Below are 20731 nucleotides of genomic sequence, written 5' to 3'. Positions count from 1 at the left end.
CACAACAAATAGGTATAGGAGATCTCTCCCTAACTCTTTCTGTCTCTCAACTAAGCATAACAAATACTTTACAATTCTAAAACAGGAGTCAGAGAAGAAAAGTGAGAGTGGAATTAAATGAAAACAATAAATAAGTAGCTCTTAACAATGCACTTACAGTATCCCAGTGTTGTTCTAAATATGTTAACTTCATGTAACTGTCTTAATACTTACGTCATGTTATGGTTATTAACCTTACTTATTCACATGGCTGAGGAAACTGAGTCATCAAAAGGTGAATAACTTTTCCAAGTCAGACATCTAGGTGGTAGTGGAGCCAAGAAGTCTGGCTGCAGTGTTTGTAGTCTGAACTGTTTATTCATCAATGTGTCCCCAAAGTTTCCAACTCTTTCATCTCACTCTGTTCCCGTTATTCTACTAAATTCATTCCTTCATTAACACCTCCTTCAAATTCTAATACGAAAATGTGGCTTAGTGTCCTTTAATTCACCTTTCAAATTTCTTCCACATCTTTCTTTCTGTTTTATTCCACTTTTTGTTCATCTATGAGCTGTCTGTTTATAAGTGGTAACTCTCATGGAGGGAATAAACAAATAACATCTTCCACTCTGCAACTAGAATTCTAGGAGGATAAAATGGAATTTTTGATTTAATATAAATGCTGGATACTTGATTTTGTTATCTGAGACAAATATGAAAAGTAATAATATTAGCATTTATTGAGTGTCAACATACTACTTATTCCAGTAACAATTATTAAATTGTTTATTTCTCCACATACTATTTATTTCAGTAAAATCCTGTGAGTTAAGTAGTGATTATTATTCCATGGCACAGCTGAGAAAACAGAAGTAGAGACACTAGTAATTTGCATAATCTGTAGCCAGAGATGGAGCCAGAATGAGCCCCCACAGTTTCATATCAGAGCCCATGTATTAATTATTGTTTCAATAGCTTTTCAGTTTCACGCAATCCATGGGCACAGGAATATCAACCCTTCCAATTTTATACTTTTTTCTGCTGCAAGAATTTCTTTCTGATGAACCATATCACTTCAAAACTATTTTCATTAATCTATCCCAAGTATCAGCAAATCTTTGTGGTCTTTTTATTTCCTACCCAATTTCATCTTATTACTGCTTTGCTATTTTCCCTTAGAAAGGTGTTAGAATAGTAATCACTCACAGACATTTTACATTGACTGGAACATTGACTCTGGGGCATGATGATTAATATAAAGTATATTTCCCAAAATAATGACCTTCAATTGGGGATTTATCTCCGATTCAGAAAACCCTGCTTCCTGGGGTATTGCTTATCTTAGGATGTCTACACACTCACCGTGGAGGGGGCAATTTCCCACCCTCTTGGCAACGGATCTTTCCAAGCTGCCAACAGTACTGCTGCATTATCAGCATTCTAAAGTCATGGGAAGGGCTGTGGCGAAATTCTGGAAAGTGGATAGGAAGTTGACTTTCTAAACAGCCCAGCACTGGGGTTGGAGGGCGGGTGGTGGCCGTGGCAATGAGGCTATAAGAAGCTTGGGTTAGGTAGAGGGCAGAACGCCAGTGAAATCACACAGGAGATGGTAAGTTCGCTTTTCTTCTGTATGGGCAGTAGATGAGTTGATGTGGTTTGGGGCTGAAACGGACAGATAAAGGTTCAGAAAGTCAAAAGCAGCAGCAATCATAATTTCGTACTGAAGACTATGTTAGGATTGGCAAGCACTTTTAAACCTGCTCTTCACTTGGAACCTCTAAGCATCCTTGTGAGTTGAAGCAGTTATTTGCATTGATACATGAAGCTGTGTGGCTCACAGAAGCTACCTTCGTTTACCTGTCTCTGCTGTCAGGCTAAGTTATTTCAGGACTTGGACACCGGTCTCTGGCTCTAATGCTGCTGTTCTTCTCAGCAGAATATTTTGGGATCTTTTGGGTGGATTTTGGTAAGCTTGTCAGCCCCTTTTCCAGGATTGCTCTTCTCACTGGGATAAGCCTAAGTCTGGTGGGTGCCCTCCGATAAGCCTACAGTTGGTTTCTCATGTCCATTCCTCCTTTTTTTCTCTAAGTCCATCTTCGTATCATTCGAATTTCTGCCCTAAGCCTAAAGCCTTATAATGTCTCCATTTCTATCTCTCTGAAATGGCACTCTACTTTGAAATGGAACACTACCTCACAGTGTTAGTGTGAGGATTAATTTAGAATGATAGTAAAGGCCAATGATACCTGAGCATGGGGCATAATTAGTCAACGATAGCTGTTTTTATTGTAGGGAGGAAAAGAAATTGGGGTATAGCTGATTTAGGAGCCAGGGAAGATGGAAAGGTAATGAAGTTTTTCAGCTTCAATTATGTTGCCCCAAATGAGACATGCCAGGAGAGGCCAACTCTAATTCTATCCCTGCTCTGCATCAACTAGGCAGAGAAATCCATAGTGTCCCAGGGTCCAAAATCTTCCAGGGAAGAGTCAAACAGGTCCTAGCTCTTGGGCTTGTTTCTAAGGGCTCAAGAAGAAACTAGTGCATATACCTGATTCATCCCACCTGCTTAATATATGAAAGCATTTTTCAAGTAGGTGTTTTCTGTATTGGGGAAAATGGGGACAAGAGGACAACAAAGAAAGAAGAGGAAGGAGTTCAAGTCTGTCCCAAGTTTGGACCACAATGACACAGGAATGTGGATTTCTTTAGTCTAAGTTTTTTGAATGTCATACTTCTCAACTGCCAAGCTAAACGAACAAGCAATTATTTCTCTCCTCTTTTATTCTCTTTGTCGTACTTCTCTATTTTAAAGATATAAAAATATTGAATCATAGAGCTCTTTTAGATTCTGAGTAAAAATCATGGAAGTATCTAACCCCTACCATCCTTTTCTATTACCCTTTAGGGCCTCCTAATTTTCAGCACCAATCAGACGACATAAATGCTTTCAATATCTACCTTGTAGTGATCTATTACTGGCTTCAGCTTTTTCTTTCCATTGCTGATTCTACACCAGCCACACCAACGTCTATGTTTCTTAAATGCTTTATATTTTGCTTCTAAATGTCTTTAAATTTGAATGTTCTTCACTGCCGAAGCACCCTATGAGGACAGGGATTTCATCCATTTTTATCATTTTAGCCTCTTTCCCTGGAACAGTAGATACTTAACATTTATTGAAATAAATAATAGGAAATAACAGAGAATCTCTTTTGTTGTGGGGGTGGAAGAGGTGGAGGTAGATCAGCTCCTTTGAGGATGAGACGCATGACTCTCAGAGCTGGGCAGATACAGAAGGAAAGGATGACGTGAGCACAGAGCACAGGGCACAAATAGCGCTTTCTGGGGAACTGTAAGATGCTTTCTTGTAAATACATTATTTAATTATGAGGGAAACAGAATGGTTGAGGGGTAATGGCAGAAGACAGGAATGGCTGAACAGGAAGAAGCTATGAGGTGAGGGGGAGATCCTTGCTTTTCCCTGCATGCTCTCACTTGGTGAAAGATTGCAGGGTCGCTGTGGGCAGGCTGGGGAGGGGGCTGGATCAGTGGTGCCACACATCCTTTGTACGATCCTTCTGATGTCAGAGCCTCTCAGAGTCACACACAGTCCGGAGGGTGAGACTGAAATTTGCTTTCTCTTCCCCTGTTTCTAAGAGCATCTTCTGTCTGATGCCTCCAGGCCTCCTGAGGTATACCACTTATGGAACAGTCCTTGATTCTCCTTCTTGTCCTCCATTTTTTTCCCCTGCACCCAATACCTAAAAGTAAGAGAGTAACTATTGCTAATTTAATCTCTTATTAAAGAATGAAGGCATTGTATCTTATGCCCTTATTTTTCTCACATTCAAATAGAACGAGACCAAGTGCCAGGAAATTGTAGGTATATATAATTCTTCAAAGGCCCAATTGTATTTAGTCAAATAAATTTGACTGGACATGTTTAAGACACACAATATGTTAAGGGATACAAACAGAAAGTAAACAAACTAATATACCTATCATTACATATAGGTAACATCTTGCTATTCACTTTGTGTGGCAAGAAAAGCTACAATGTACTCATTTATCCTGACTTCCATATAAAATATGGTTTTATAATCTGTAGTTCCCATGCTGCACATTAAATTTCTAGACGTATTGAACTTGTGTATTTACTACTTTGTATGGGGGAAAGGAACTAGCAAGAATATATTTAACATCTTTTCTATGATCTTATAAGCATAAGACAATTTACTTAGATTGTGTGACTACTGTCACTCTAAGGTACTTAGTCATATTTATTAATTATTGTCCTATTTAATACTTTTCTATATTATTTTTCATCATTTAATTTTTATTCATCCATTCACTTATGCTTAATATTATACAGAAATATTAAAATAACTATATGCCGCACAGTCACCCGTCTATGCATAGAATATTTGTCAGTTATTAAGCATGCATTCTACAATGGGTGGAGATGCAAATGTGAGACTGGTGGTAACTCCCTCCAGCTGTATATTTATAGGTTTACATTGTGAACCTCAAGTTCAGGAGGAAGGTCAGAAAGGGAGTTACTTCTCGGGGGCAGTTGGCAAACAAATGGCTGTAAGAAGGCACAAGGAGAGGTGGGAACCCAAGGAATGCCTTACCTCAGCTGTCAAGGCAGAGAGCTGATGGAAGAGGAAGTGGCCAGATGTCTACATTGCTACACTAAAGGCTTGGCAAATAAGGCCTGACCTTTCTTTGATTTGGCAATTTTGAGATGAGTGATAAGATTTACATAAGAAGTTTTTGGTTGGTGGGGCAGAGTGATGGAGAGTGAAGATAAGATAAAGAAGTGAAGAAAGTACATGTCAGACACTTTGTGGTCCACAGCAGCAACACAGCATGAATTTGCCTGGATATTTATTGAGGCAAAATGGGAGAATAAACAGAACTCTTATTCAAAGTCAGGTTCTGCTGCTGTCATTCTGAACATGTGGTATAAGATGCGCCAAGCTTCTACATTTTTATGTGCAATATGAGAAAATTGGGAAAGATAAACATTTCTAAGGCATATTTATTTAAAAGGCTTTCAAGTGTTGAGCTTGATAAAAATCCCAACAAAGGGGAGCTCATGAAAAAAATAAGTAGGTACAGATCCAAGGGGCATAAGTTTACTATATAGTCAACGAAATATTAAATATGTATAAACATGAATAACTTCTAAATATATACTAAGTATTAAATAGTCTTGCAAATATATATATATATATATCGAAAAGGTAAAACAAGCAGAAAAAACAGATCAACACAAAATAGATTGCACTGTATGCATAATTAATGAGTATTTTGTACATCAAAATGTATGTTTGATATTATTGATATTATTTCTGTGAATCAAGTTCTCATGTGACTTCCTCTTATTCCTTATTGTTATTTGAAAGTCTTCCAGGTCTCCCTTGTGGGCACAGGGTTCCAAGGCTTTAGACAATCCTCTGCTGTTTTCCCAGACCATAAGCACTGAGTTTAAGGGAAATGGAGCAAACAGGACGTGAACCAGAACCCATATGGGAATGCTAGCACTTGTGCTGAGAGATTAGGCAGTTGAGCCATTGCAATGTCCCTGATACACCAATTTTTAAAAGGAGAATATTGTGTAATAATGACAGTCATATTCGCATATTCAGTGTTTTTCTTTAAATGTTTTTCAAAAGACAGAGTCAATGAGACCACAGAGCTCCCATCTGCTGGTTTATTATGCAAGTGCTTGAAGGAGACAGGGAGGGGGCTCCAAAGCCTCAATCCAGGTCTCCTACATGGATGACAGGAGAACCAGTTCCTAGATCCATTGGAATTCCTGCTCCATACTCACTTTAGTAGGAAGTTGAATCAGGAGACATAGCCAATATTGACACAGGCCTTTCAATGTGGGATGTGGCTAGCTGGCAACTTAATCACTAAACCAAATGCCCATCCCATGTCATTATTTTTCTCCTAAGCATATTAAAAACATACCATGAAAGAAATGTATTGATGACACAAAGAATTTACTCAAAATGTGTTGAATACATGAGCAACATCAACAGAAACAGCTCTCTTCTTACTGTCATCCAGTTCAGCGCCCATTTGGGACTCAGAAGCATAACAAGGAGAGAGAAGGGAAAGCAGAGACTTTGTGCCACTCCTGAATATTAGCTCAGCATAGCTGTTACTGTTGATAATTTTGTAGGCCGTACTTGTAGTACATCGGTAATAATAGGGCTTTTCTTTTTCTTGTTTCAGGCCAGCTGCCTAAAAGCCATCTGGAGCCAGAGAATCCTGAGTGTGATCTTTGGAGCTGCCCAACTCTTGTACTTTAGTGCTTTGATCACCGGTAAATGTTGTGCTACCTTTTGAGCAGATGGGCTGTACGCTAGAGGCAAACAGGAGGAGTTTAGGAATGCAGGCAGTCATGAGGCATGGGAAAACCAGCCAAGCCTAGATTCCTGGAGGATAAACACCTAATGCCAATATGCTGGTAGAAAAAGGCTTCAGAAAGAATATGCACAGATACATCCAAGAACAACTGTTCTATTAGGCACAATAGGCAGAGTCCCACAATGCTTTTAGAGTTGCCCTAAAACATTTTAATTTCTTTTAAAAATCCACATTCTTTGGAGTCACAAGGAAATGTTTTAATACAGAATGTATTCATTTTTACATTGTTCAACGTAAAGTCAAAATGTGGTCCTGGCTAAATCAGAATGAAGTTTTATGGCAAAACAATTTTGTACAGGTATCTGTGAGGAAGGTACAAATACAACTGATCCTTAGGCGAACAGCAGATGAGAAAGGGTTGAATAGCAACAGGTTTTATAAACAGGAAAGGCAGCAATTTCCAGGCTTGATTGCTTGCATTGTATATCTTCTCACATGGGAACTAGCCTCTTTTGCTCACTGCACTGCCACAGGTTACAATAACAGTAATTTGCATCATAGTGTCTTTAGCCTTTCAAAGGGCACATTCTTTGTTGCATTTGATGTCACAAATATTTGTAAAGAAAGACTGTTTTGAACTCTGGTTTTAACAGTGAGTCATAAGACACAGAGGAATAGAATAATATATCTGGTATCTATTCCTGCCCCAAACTTTTTATGTTTCACTCATCCAATAACTACCTATCTTGAATGCGCATGAAGTAGTTCTATATTGGAGGCTAAGAATCCAGTGCTTAAAAAGAAATCATAATGAAGGATTCACAGTCTAGCACATTTGGAATTTAGCAGAGAAATAGACGGTATATGTGGCTATTAACAATGACAGAAGCTGGGATGCGATGCAATGGAAGGCTAGGGAAGGAGCCCACAACCTTCTTGAAGATGTCATGGAGAGTAGGGAGAGTAAGAAGGGAGAAGAGCGAGGATAACAGAGACAGCATGGGAGAGGGCACAGAAGCAGATGTTTTCTCTTATTAATAAAATAAATATAGTAGGTATGAAGCTGGAACACTGGACAGGCTCTAACTCAGAAAACATTTTAGTTTTCACTAGAAGGGGAAGAATCTGCCACCAAGACATGTTTGTGCCATTAAGTTGGATTTTGGCAAATTGCTTGGCCTTTCCTTCACTTATAAATCAGTATGAGCAAATCAAACAACCTCAACAGTCTCTTCAACTCTGGAATCTTACGTTTCTGAATCTTTAACACGAAAAGTTCTCAAAGGAAAAAGCTTTTCAATTCTGAATTTGAATGCACTAACAACTGAAGTATAAAAAACACTCTTTTTCAGTAAAACTATCATAATAGAGAACAATAATTATATTTTGGGTATTTATCTGATTACATGGATATATATTTAGGCTCATAGCCTCCTTCTGGCTAGAGATGCTAATCTGGCCCTCACTCTTCTTTATACTAGAGTTAACAAATTGGAAAGAAGTAGAAGCATGGACCTATAATTATAGCGTAAAAGGATACTCATGGAATTACTCCCGGGCATTCTGCCAGAAATATTACACAGATTTAGTGGCCATCCAGAATAAAAATGAAATTGCTCACCTCAATGACATCATACCCTACTACAAATATTACTACTGGATTGGGATCCGAAAAATCCATGATAAGTGGATGTGGGTGGGAACGAAAAAACCCCTCACCATAGAGGCTGAGAACTGGGCTGACAATGAGCCCAACAACAAGAAGAACAACGAAGACTGTGTGGAGATCTACATCAAAAGTCCGACTGCTCCTGGCAAGTGGAATGATGATCCCTGCAGGAAAAAAAAGCGGGCACTGTGCTACACAGGTAAGACCTTCTTCACACTGCATCTTTGTTGTTAGAGCAGATGCCTGCCCTGGTTGGTCACTGTCACCACAGGGTCAACGCCAAAATGTTAGACCTAGGGCATTTGCAGCACATTGCCCTAACGTAAGAGAGAGCTCAGCTGAAAAGGAATTTATCCTTGACCTATAACTGTCATTTATTGAATGTTTGTAGTGAATGCACCATTGGTTTATTCAGTATTGATTGGGTTTATTCTTTATGACCACCCCATCAGTCAGATTCTTCTATTATTCCTATTTTTAATGATAATGTCAAGGATCAGAGTTATGAAGTCATCTGCCGAAGGTCTAAGCTTATTGATGGTGGAGATGGTTGCAAATTCAGGAAAACTCCAAAGTTGATGTTTTTGATTATTTATGCTACCACATTCATTACTCCATGTTTTCGTGAGAAAGTTTGAATACAAGCCTAAGGACTGCGGAATATGAACGGATTTTCAGCAACAGCATATCTTCAATACCGGAGTTTCATGCGGTGAACTATTGGATAGTGTAGCAAAGGGAAGAAGGAACTGAAGGTGAGATGCTGTTGACTATTTGCGTCTCAGTTCCCCTGGTTCAGAGTCAGTAGGCATGTACATGTGAGAAGGAACGTAGAAACTAACACAATCTTCTATGTATCATATGTATTTTCTCTTTGTAAAATATGCCAAGATGGATCAACATGTACCTACAGCTTAGCATAGAGGAGATGACCAACAGAAAGAAGTCCAGCACATCTTGCCTCCAGTTCTAACCTTATTAATAGAAATGTCGGTAAAAACATCTCAGTGCTGTCATGATATCTATTGAAATACTAATCCTTCAATAACTTAATATGCTCTCTGAGGCTCTTTTTGTAGGGAAGGAATTCTGGTCTTTCTTATTCTGTCACACAAGTGTCACAGATTTAGTGACAAGGACCTAAAAGAGCAGTGGTGCTCTTAAACCATTTAAACCTGGGAAAGTGAGGCTCACAAAACAGCTTCCCATAGGACATTTCTTCTTTAAGCAGGTCTTAAATGTCTCATGTGGCTCCTTCGTTCCTGTACCTTATCGTACTGAGCATCTATCTGAAGCAAGCAAAGGTGGCGTAGTTTTGACCCTAACATTAGGAATCTAGGATCAGAAAAATGTCCTGCGTAAGTTCACACAGAAGATAGGCATGACTCTGCCCCATCTTCACATCTGGTTTCTAGCCTCCATGCTCTAATATCTGGCATGGGGACTTCCACAATGACACAACTCTTTCAGTACTCTTGATTGGAAAACCGTAGCTCATTTTTACTAGACAGAGGAGTTTCTCTGTCCACACATCCATTCATGGTTACATTTGTCCCTCGGTGGACACACATTCTCAGCTCTTCTTAAGAAACACTAAATAGAGCAGTACTCCAGCAAATTGCCGTAATGTCTTTTGTGGAAAACAGGTTGGTTGTCAATGACACTGCAATTCTCTGTGGTCTGGCCAGCTCATTCCTACACTAAAGAGCTGAGTCTCAAGTTTTTTCTTTTCTGAATCCTTATGTTTCTGATTCTTGTGTATCTATGCAGCTTCCTGCCAGGAAACATCCTGCAACCATCAAGGGGAGTGTATTGAGACTATTGGGAATTACACCTGCTCCTGCTACCCTGGGTTCTATGGACCAGAATGTGAACATGGTGAGGTTTCCATTTGGCTGATAACATTTCAGTTATTGGTCTTTTGTAAGAGATGATGCTTTGAAGTTCATGTTGGAGACTTACCAGAGAGATAAGAGTTGTCCTAGTCCCAGTGAGCAAAAACTCTGAATCCAAACCCTGCCCTCCACCATCTCTTCTCTGAATCCTTCAGATTGTCCCTATATACACTCTGGACAAAAATATTCTATTCTTTAAGATAATATTTCAAAGGGGAAAATGGGAAGGTAAAGGAAACCCTTTCATGTTAATTTTGATTGTTTGAAATAAAACTAGTGAAAGAACATGACTTCTCAGGAGGCAACTGATACAAAAACTGCAGTAAAGATGGACAGTAAATTAACTGAAGTGAAAATGGTTGGAGGCCTAGAAACAGAATTATTAAGATGTCAAACAAGTAAGAGGGTACCCCCAAGAACTTCATGAAAAAAAGAATTAAAGGATGTTTATTTGGATGTAAATACTTTTTAAAGATGTATTGATATATATGAAAGACAGAGAGAGAGAGAAGAGAGAGAGCCAAACATAGAGAGATTTTTTGTTGGTTCACTCTGCAAATGGCCACAACAATAGTTGAACTATGCTTAAACCTGGAGCCAGCAGCCAGGAACCGTCCAGGTCTCCCACATCAGTTGCAAGACCCCAGGTACTTGGGCCATGCTTTTCCAGATGCACTATCAGATAACTGGATTTACATCGTTAGGATTCAAGTTAGGTATTCACATGGGATGCCAACATCACAGGTAACATCATTTGCTCATTTATTTTAATTTTATATTAACTTAAACAATTTTTTTCATGATAGAGCTTCTTAGGTTCTTTCCATTGTCTACAGCCCCTCGACCCCCGTTTTCCTCCATGTTATTGCAATAGTAGAATCCTTCAACAAAAGTCACAACTCCATCATTCTTCTGTTTAGGTGTATCATGACATTGTGGGTATAGACAAGGGTAGAAAGTCCAGCATCCTAGTGTCAAGACATACTTAACAGCTTCTTTGGAGCCTACTTTTTATTCAGAAGTAGCGATACATATTGTAATATATCTTCATTACACTAATTGCAACACCATGCCAGCCCTGGAACATGTTTTTTATAAACTTCTCTATAGTATTTTTAAATACTTTTTTTGTACTAATACCCCAGTAGTTCCATACACGTAAGAGAAGAGTGGTGGTTATTACAGAGACCAAGGAATTTAAGAGACAGGCAGGTGTGGAGAGAAATTGGTTGCTGGGTACAATGGTGTAATCAGATAAGATGAGTAAATGCTGAAATATTACTACACAGAAGAGTGACCCAGCATATTAAATACTGTATCAAGTAGCCCCAAAACAGAAGACATGCTTCTGAATGTTCAAACTACAAATAAGTTACACATAGTTGAAATGATGTATAATCCAGTTATCTTGATCATGAAACAATGTATACATTTACCAAAACATCACACTGTACTTGACAAAGCTGTCTAATCATCCTGCCAATTAAAAAGTAAACCAGAGACAAATGTCCAAGGGGAGGTATTTGGCACAGTGATTCCAACAGCATTTAGCATTGCTGCATCACGCACTGGAGTACTTGGATTCAAGTCCTGACCCAATTCCCAATTCTGACATCCTGTGAACTAGACTCTGGGAAGCAAAAGGTAAACGTTCAACTACTCAGGTACCTGCCACGCACGTAAGCAGTAGTGTGCAGTTCCTGGGTCCTGGTTTCTGCTTGGTCCAACCTTGGCTTCTGCACATGAAAAATCAGTCTGTCTATCTGTTTCGCTTTCTCACTCCCATCCAAATAAATAATATCTCCATGTTGTCTTCAACTCTGAAATGAAAAAGAAAATGATAAACACCAACATTTTGTCCCCTACAGTCAGAGAATGTGGAACACTTGATGTCCCAGAACATGGCCTCATGAACTGCAGCCACCCTCTGCAAACATTCTCCCTCCACTCACAGTGCAGTTTCCGCTGCACTGAAGGATACCACCTGAGCGGACCCAGCACGCTGCAATGCTTGGCCTCTGGACTGTGGGACAATGAGCTCCCACAGTGTGTAGGTATGAGGATCCCAAGCTTTCCCTCCTCATGATGAGCCAGAATTAGGAGGTGAGGACTGGACTGTCTCAATTTTAAAAAGTGGGAAATAATGAGTGTGTGTGTGTGTAATTTTTAAGTCCTAGCTGAAGAGGGAGGAGGAAACACAGAAAGAGATCATTTATCTATCATTTATTCCCTCCTCTGACGCCCACAGCTGCCAGCTCTGGGTCAGGCCAAAGCCAGGAGCCTGATGTTTCATCTGGTCTCCAATGTGGGTGACAGGGGTTCAAACTATCGGGCCATTCTCCTCTGCTTTTCTCAGGCCATTAACAGAGAGCTCGAATGGAAATGGAGCAGCTGAGATACAAGCCGGCATCCATATATTCACACACACACACACACACACACTATATGCACATATGTTCAGTGTTACTGGCAGTGGCTTTATCTACTATGCCACAGCGCCAGCACTCAGTTTCCAGAGTGGCTCTTCACCGTTGCATTTCATTTCTCTGCCTGGTTTTTCTCCTTCCTCATTTCCTTTCTCTTTCTTTGGGTCTCCTTTACAGTTGTGCAGTGTCAGCCTCTGGAAACCCCTAACAAAGCAACCATGGACTGTGCTCATCCACTTGCGGATTTTGCATATGGCTCCAGCTGCAAATTTGAGTGCCAAACTGGCTATCGAGTAAGAGGCTTAGACACACTATACTGCACTGGAGCTGGCCAGTGGACCTCACCCTTGCCCACCTGTGAAGGTAGGATTCTTATTCTGGAGAAAAGCCAAGTACTCCCAATGTTAGAATGAGATATCTCCTCTAGGTTCTGGCATTGGAGTAAGTGGCACAGCCTCTGGGACCATGAGTTTTCTCCTCTGTGAAACAGAGTTAAGAATTGCAAGGTGCTTTTATATGGAGTAAGGTGTATAAAACTCCTGTGATAAAATAGCTGGTCTAAAGTACCTAACAAAAAGCTGGGCACTCGATCGGCTTGACTTTGTGCCTGTTTTGTTTCTTTTCCTGCCCCACTGGCACAGACAAGCTGTAGGCTAGCACCTCACACTTCCAAACAAGTCGTAGTTGTGGCGCTCTTTCTCCCTCTCTCTCTCTTCCTCTCTCTCTCTCCCTTTCTCTCTCTCTCTCTCTGCATTTCGAATAAGTAATCTTTAAAATCCTATAAGATCTTAAAAAGATAAACCTGCTGATGCAATCCTGGTTAATTACATAACTCCATGAAACTGAATTCTATGTTATTGCCTCACATCCACAACTTTTTTTTTCAGTCATGGTGTGTCTGGGGGAAGGGTTTGAGAAGGGTTATTGGGTGTAGAGGCAGGAAATTAAAAAGATTGAATCAGTGAATTCTCAGACCTGGACTCTGAGCCCAATTCTGGCACTTTGTAGCTATGAGAGTTTTGGGAAATCATAAAACATCTCTAAATCATTTTTTCTTCATCTGTAAGGTGAGATAGAGGTTGTGGAAGATTTCTGTTCCTCAAATGACCTGGTTTTCTTTTTTTTTTTCTGTTCTTTTTTCTATATTTATTTATTTATTTACATTAATTACATTGCATTATGTGACGCAGTTTCATAGGCTGTGGGATTTCCCCCACTCCTCCCTAAACCCTCCACCCATGGTAGACTCCTCCAATTTGGTGCAATATTACAGTTCAAATTCAGTCAAGATTCTTTCATTGCAAGCATATATCAAGCATGGAGTCCAGCATCTTATTATCCAGATGAATTCAATGGCTTCTTGGGGTGACCATCTCTGGTCTGAAGGCAGAGCTGGCAGAATATCCTCCCAATCAATTAAAAGACCCAACATAACATCAACAACAATTTACAACATTGTGGAATTATTTGACATGATATTGAGTAACAAATATGTTTTAAAAAATGCAAGTTCTTAACCACATCCTATGACTACTTCACTGACATTTCAATTTTAGTTTATATACAACTGGCTTCTATATGCCTTAAAATGGCTATAGGGTACTATTCAGCTGTCTCGTGTCTATTTTCATTTTAGTATTTAGCAGTTTTTAGAGTTAAATCATAATTTTACTGAATCTGGCAGATTTTGGGATAGTCTAAACTGGCTTATAACTCTAACAAGGCATTTGTCAACAGATGAAGTGCAGACCAGTTTTAGGAGGGGTGTGCAGAGAAATCTTCAATACCTTAGGGCGGAGTAACTAATCTTTGTGTCCCACCTAGTAAGGTATGTGTGTGTCCACGCTGACTGTTTCCTGTCTGGTTCTAGGTTTTCCTTGTTGTTTTCTGTGTATCTATTCTAATGTGTGTATGTGTGTGTGGTGTGTGTGCGTGTGTGTGTGCGTGTGTTTTGGGGCGGGGGCTCTGGAGCTACCCTGATGGTCATTGCCAGGGAGAGTTGGGATCCAAAGTTGGAACTAAGTAAGGACCAGAGAAAGCTCCTCTCCCTAGTTCCGAAGGAAGCTTACTGTTCTTCTGTTTCTGTGGACCGCTCAAGGCTCCTGACTGTTGTTCCGATGCCCTTGGATCCTGCGAGCAAGGATTTGGGCTCTTTCCATCCCATGTGGTAGATCCAAATGGGGAGTGACCTCAGAATTCTTGACCTCCGTAGGCACTCCAATTTCCCGTGATCTCTTTGGCAGTTGGGACGTATTCCTTGATGGCCGTACTAATAGTCCTTGGTGAGGATCCGGGAGTCTCCAGGGTTGGGATACTAGCCACCTCCTGTCCACCTGCTCCACTCTGGGGTGCCCCCCTGCACTGTGCCCATGACCTCCTGTTAAGAGGTTGTCAGGATCGCTCCTGATTGCCCCTATATGTCTTTGTAGTTTTACTATTGTCTAATACTGATTCGAGTCTGCTGTCTATGAGTTACCTGTTATGTTCCCGATAGGTTATACTTCACGTGTTCCTCCGTCCTACTAAGGGGGTGGAAGATTTCACTGCTCTCCCACCCCCTTTCCAAGTTGCTTAGGATGACCTGGTTTTCTAGAAATAGAACACACACAAACACGGACACACATAAATACAAACACGAAATGAAAACTGAAAATCCCTGGGAAAGCCCAGGGAGAAAGGTAATTTCTGTTCCCTGCAAAACTCCAAAAATAGCCTAGAGAAGAACTGCGTATCAGCACTGAGGTCACTTGGGGCTTAATCTTAGTGTTCAGGAACTCTCCTAGGCTGAACTCTCCTGGCACTTGAAGCTGAGTATTTAGTGAGCACCTTCTGTAAACTCAACACTGTTCTAGGCTCTGTGAGACAACTCTGTATGACCAAGCAGTCTCAAGGAGACTGTGGGACAGTGGGAAAGAACCACAATGATGCACCAACAGCACAGGGATAGTAGCTATGGGACTCATAGGAGGTGTTCCTAACGCCATGAACGTGGGAATGGAGGGCTTGCTGAGGAAAGGAACCCTAAGTACAGACCAGAGGGCAAGTGAGAGGGAGCCAGGTAAAGCAAATTATGAGGTGTTTCAGGTAGATTCCCTGTTAGAAGAGGGAGAAGACCTGGGCCCTTCTGTTACCCAACTTCAGACAACTTTCTCCATTTAGCAACTACATGTAAGCCACTGGAGAGTCCTGCACACGGAATCATGGATTGCTCCCCGTCTGAAAGAGCATTTCTGTACAACACCAAGTGTAGCTTCCACTGTGCCGAGGGCTTTGTGCTGCAAGGAGCTGATGCAGTTCAATGCGCCGACTCAGGAGAGTGGACAGCTCCGGCCCCCGTCTGTCAAGGTACTGTGGCATTGAAACATTCCTTCTCTGCCTCCTGGTCACTAAAGACATCAACATCTATATGTAACACTGTCATTCATTTGTTCATTACACATCCACAAAGAACCTACTGTGTGCTAGATCATTAGGGATGATGTGGTGAGCAAAACCAGTCTAGGCAACCATGTTCATTACAGCATAATCAGCTAAGTGTTACTTTGATTAACATTCATGGAAAGAATTGTTTGTCCAGTAACAAGCAGAAGTTATGGAAAAGGAACAAAACCTGAGGGACGGCATGGAATGTTGGAAGCGCAATAGACGGAGTCCAGTTCTACCATTTCCTGTCGTTAATCTATAAAGTGTGTGAGGCTTGAATGCAAAATACTAGTACATACTTCATTAGTACTTTTGAATTAGTGTATGTAAAAACAACTTTAAAACTGTTGTTAGTTTCATAAGAAACATAATGATTATGACAACATTACCTAAACAGCATTGGTTAGATTTGTCAAAATGATACTCTCTCAATATTTCATGTTTTCAATGTTTTGCTCATATGTAAGTAGTAAGGCACAGGGAGGAAGGAAAGTTGATGATGATGATGATGATGATGATGATTTACATAAAGAATTCATGTTCCAGAAGTAAATTGTTTTCATTCCATGTTGTGATTTACTGAGACCCTGGGGAAACTTATGTGAGTTGCTAGGTCTTAGTATAGCTTGATTTTTAAACAGAGGTAATTGCTTTTGTGTGGATCTTAAGCTATTTTTACACACATGTTTATGACAGAATTGTTCACAATGGGTAAAGTAAAGAAGAACCTTAGGTATCTACTCACAAACAAATGTGTAAGTAAAATGGCTATATACAAACAATGGAATATTATTTAGCCTTAGAAGGAAGGGAGTTCAGATACATATTAAATGTGGAGGAACCTTGTGGACATTATGTTAAGCAGAGTAAGCCAGGCACAAAGACAAATGTTGTGTTATTCCACATACATGAGGTACTTAGGATAGTTAAAAATCATTCACAATCCCAGAGCCTAAGGAATTGTGTCATGAAAAATGAAGAATTTTAAAAAATCATTCACAAATAAAATAGGATGAGGAAGAATGAGTTTAATGACATACAATTTCTTTTTCTTTCCTTTTTCTTTATTTTTGACAATCTTTACTTAGTTAATTAGAGCAAAATGTTCAGGGGCTACAGGAAAGTTGGTATGACTATTATTTCCATATTGCTTTTTTTTTTCATGTATCTGGGGTAAAGGGAAGATATAGGGAGAAGTCCCACCCAGTCTCCCACCCATCCCAGGTCCCTAATGTGGGGCATGCTCCAAGGGTCTTGCTCAAGTGGTTTTGATAATTCAACAGTTATGAATTGCTGCCAATCTCGCCATTCCAAGCATGATGAGGTCGCTGAAGAATTCACTGATTGACATAGTCCATCTTAGAGTCTCCGTTTGCCCAATTTTTCACTGCCAACATATGGCTAGGGTAGTTGATTGACATGTTCTGTCATCTGTCTTTTCATGGTTAGGGTTTTGAGTCTGGCAGTTCGGTAGGGGAGATCTCCAAACAAACTTTGTCTGAGGTGTTCCCAGATCAGATTCTTGTGTGTACTTGCAAGTACAGGGCTCGATACAGTCCATCGCCCCTATCAGCTGGAGGTTGCATTTGCTGGGTGGATTCTGTTTCCAGCCCTGTCTTCCACTGGAACCAGTGGGTGTTATAGTCCAGCCTGATTCTGCCCAGCACACACTCACCCCTCACATAAACCAGTGTGAGCTGCAGCCTAGTCAGCGTGACCCAAAATAACCCCCACCAGGTCTGCCCCCTACCCTGGTTCCCATGATTGCCAGTATGTGCAGCAGACTAGTCCAGTCTGTCCCACATCCCATTCAGCTCTCATACATGTCAATGGGCATTGAAACCTAATTCCATCTAACCAGCTCCACTATCCAGCCCACACAGATGTTGCTGAGTGCCTGTCTAGCCACCCCAGCCCCTGTCCTGGTTTTTGTGCCCTCCAGTGACAGTGGTAACCCAAGATGGAGGAGCCCACTATTTCCCTTCTACTCCCACTCCTGGATTATGCACTCTCCAGGTGGTTCTGTGGTTTAACTTGACAGAATTAGGCCCCAGTGCCAGCTTCTGCCAGCTGATTCTGCAGCAAAGCCCAGCCAACCCTCGCCCACTCTAATTTTTGTTTGCACCAGTAGGAACAATCAGCCCAGCCTGGCTTTCCCCTGATCTAGTCCACATGAGGCCCACAGGTGTTGTAGCCCTACCTAGTCTGGTCTGCCCCCATCGCAGCTCATGCTCTCCAGTGGGAGTAGCTTTCCAGTATGAGAGCCCCCCTCCCCCCCGCAGATCCCCTATTGGCTCTGCCCCCTCCCTCCTTGGTTCTCATGTGTGCTGGTTGGGTGCTGCTGTCACATCCAGTACAGGTAACCTCACCTTGGCATTCCATAATGTGCACTGGTTTTTGTCACAACCAAGCCTGGCTTGACCCACACTGTGTTCTGGTGCTTGGATTCACCAGTGGGTAATGTGAACTGGTTCAGTCTGGTCTGCCCCTGACCCATGCCAAATGTATGCCAGTGGGTAACTTTCCATGGCCTGTTCTGGGCTGTTTCCTATTATGCTTCTTGCGCTTACCTGCAGGGACTGTGTCCTGCCAGAGGAGTTGCCCAGGCTTCTCCATCAGAACCTCTCCCAATGCCAGATTTTGCACATACCAGTGGGTCCATGAGCCAGCCCTACTCAGTTCACCTCCTGTCCTGCTAGGAACAGTGGCCTTTCCTGACTGGCCTTCAACCCAATCTGGTTCTTACTGTTGGATGTTTCTGTCCAGCCACGGCTCATAATGACATACAATTTCAAACCGATATGATAAATATAATCCTAGAGAAGATAATGATGATGGTTACATAACAATATGAATGGATTTATTATTGAACCATAAAATTAAAGTTGACTTATATATTATATATGTGTTATATATAATATATAAAACTCTTTATATAATACTATATATATATTATATAAGAACATATGTGTGTATCTCTCTCTCTCTATATATATATATATATTTCTATATATATATATTTCTATATATATATAATTGAAATTGAAAAAAAATCAGCAGAACAATAGGTGTCCACATTCCAAGATGGTGAAGTCAGTGTGATGAACGGCAGTGTAGATGCATCTTCTGGGTGAAAAACACAAAGTTGACATACTTAAAAGAGGTAGCAGGGATTCCTTGAGTCATTCTTATCTCCAAGCAAATAGATGTCTAACCATTGACAAGCTTTGCTAGCCCATTGGGCATAAAGAAACATAGTTTCGGAAGCTGCTTTGAAATCTTTTGCTACGGTTTTCCCTTCTGAGGAGCAAGGTCTGCCTCTGATGCCTAGCCTGGAGGATGTCACTACTAACTCTCGGAGCTGATGTTACTCCCACAGCAGTTCATGTTGATTGAACACTTCTGTCACCCTGTTGGCTTCATGCCGTGACACAGGAATGTTTGTTAAAGTCAAGTATCCCTAATGTGATAATCCTAAAGCTGAAATGTTCCAAAGTCTGAAACTTTTGACAATGGATGTGACTGTCCAGAAGTTTTGATATTTGAAATGTTTGAAATTTTTGAGTTTGGGATGCTCAACCAATAAAAACTATGAAAATATTTGAAAATCCCCCAAACTGTGGAATCTTAATGTCCTAAATGTTTCACATAGGAGATACTCAGCCTCATATTAAAGATAAGAACAGATTTGAAAAATATAGAATTCATGTTCTTTCTATACACAAGAGTATATTTCATACGTTTAAAATATGCCTTACAGTAATTTTTATTCTATATTTTCATCTAATAACATATATTGAAACATTTCCCATATGTTTCCAAGGTGCAATATGTCATTTTATATGATCATTCATCTTGTTTTCATGGGTCTACTATGATTTTTTAAGCCTTAGATTCAGCGCACTTTTTTCTTACTTTTGATACTTTTGCTTTTACAAATAATGTTTTAACAGAAATCTCTGGATTGATTTTTTAAATTGCATCTTGGTAACACAGGTTCTTGTATCTAAAGGAAAGATGGTTTAAAAATTACTGCTACTTATTAGCAAAAATGTTCAAAAATGGCGGAGCATTTTCCTTATAAAATTGATAATGTGCTGTTGTAATTAAGTGACATTTTTCGCAACTTCCTAGCTTAAAAAAAAAGCTCAATTCAGGTACCTCTGTTCCAACACTAGAAAGGGTTAAAGAAATAAAAATTAATGAGTACTTCTAAGTGACTGAATGTTGCATACTGCTTTACTTTCTCATGTCCTTTCCTCTTAGCTTTGCAGTGCCAGGATCTTCCACTTCCAAAGAAGGCCCAGCTGAACTGCTCCAACCGCTTCGGTGCCTTCAGGTACCAGTCTGTCTGCAGCTTCTCCTGTGATGAAGGCTCACTCCTGGTGGGAGCAAGTGTGCTCGAGTGCTTGGACACTGGCCACTGGAGTGCCAGTCCTCCAGAATGCCAAGGTAAGAGCTCATTCTTCTCACCATCATAGAAATGCCCACAGGCACTTGTTGAAGATGCTGTGTTTTAATTTCTTCCCTGCCGGCTAAAAGCAATATCTGGAAAGAAAGACGGAAGAGGGAAGGTGGTCATGAGGCTGACCTGGCAGCCTACTTCTGGGTACCATTGGGCAGAGTGGTAGCATGGGGGCACAAAAGATACAATGGTGGTGACGTGGGAGGGAGGATTTACAGTGCGTCGTTATACCATACTCTGATATAAACACAGATGAGGAAATATTCCTGGGCTGAAGTGGAGAATGATGGAAAGAGGAAGAAAGTATTTCAATAATTGGAGGTTAATGGGATTTTCAGAAGAAAGAAATGCAGACTCATTTATATTTATATTTATATTTATATTTATATTTATATTTATATTTATATTTATATTTATATCTGCAACACACTCTCTGAAATAGAACTGATTCTGATCATGTGTGTTTGTGAATCGAAGGATTGTTTGTGCT

The 20731-nt window shown here is 40.5% G+C and overlaps 1 protein-coding gene across 2 annotated transcripts in view; it reads left to right on the top strand.

Moving 5' to 3' along the window:
* Window positions 1-1528: 1528 nt before the first annotated feature.
* SELP (selectin P) overlaps window positions 1529-20731 on the top strand; it is a 41306-nt gene continuing 22103 nt past the window's right edge. Inside the window, exons 1-8 of one of the 2 annotated variants that reach the window (XM_058660611.1) lie at window positions 1529-1588; window positions 6229-6319; window positions 7845-8231; window positions 9803-9910; window positions 11796-11981; window positions 12531-12716; window positions 15513-15698; window positions 20043-20228. In XM_058660611.1, the coding sequence (XP_058516594.1) occupies window positions 1586-1588; window positions 6229-6319; window positions 7845-8231; window positions 9803-9910; window positions 11796-11981; window positions 12531-12716; window positions 15513-15698; window positions 20043-20228 (1333 nt within the window). In that variant the 5' untranslated portion in view covers window positions 1529-1585. Of the gene's footprint in view, window positions 1589-1635; window positions 2005-6228; window positions 6320-7844; window positions 8232-9802; window positions 9911-11795; window positions 11982-12530; window positions 12717-15512; window positions 15699-20042; window positions 20229-20731 lie in introns of those variants that run through there. The other variant, XM_058660612.1, reaches the window with a different exon arrangement.

The sequence above is a fragment of the Ochotona princeps genome, chromosome 2 (genome assembly GCF_030435755.1).
Source record: "Ochotona princeps isolate mOchPri1 chromosome 2, mOchPri1.hap1, whole genome shotgun sequence".
Lineage (NCBI taxonomy): Eukaryota > Metazoa > Chordata > Mammalia > Lagomorpha > Ochotonidae > Ochotona > Ochotona princeps.
This window is presented reverse-complemented; position numbering and strand designations above follow the sequence as displayed.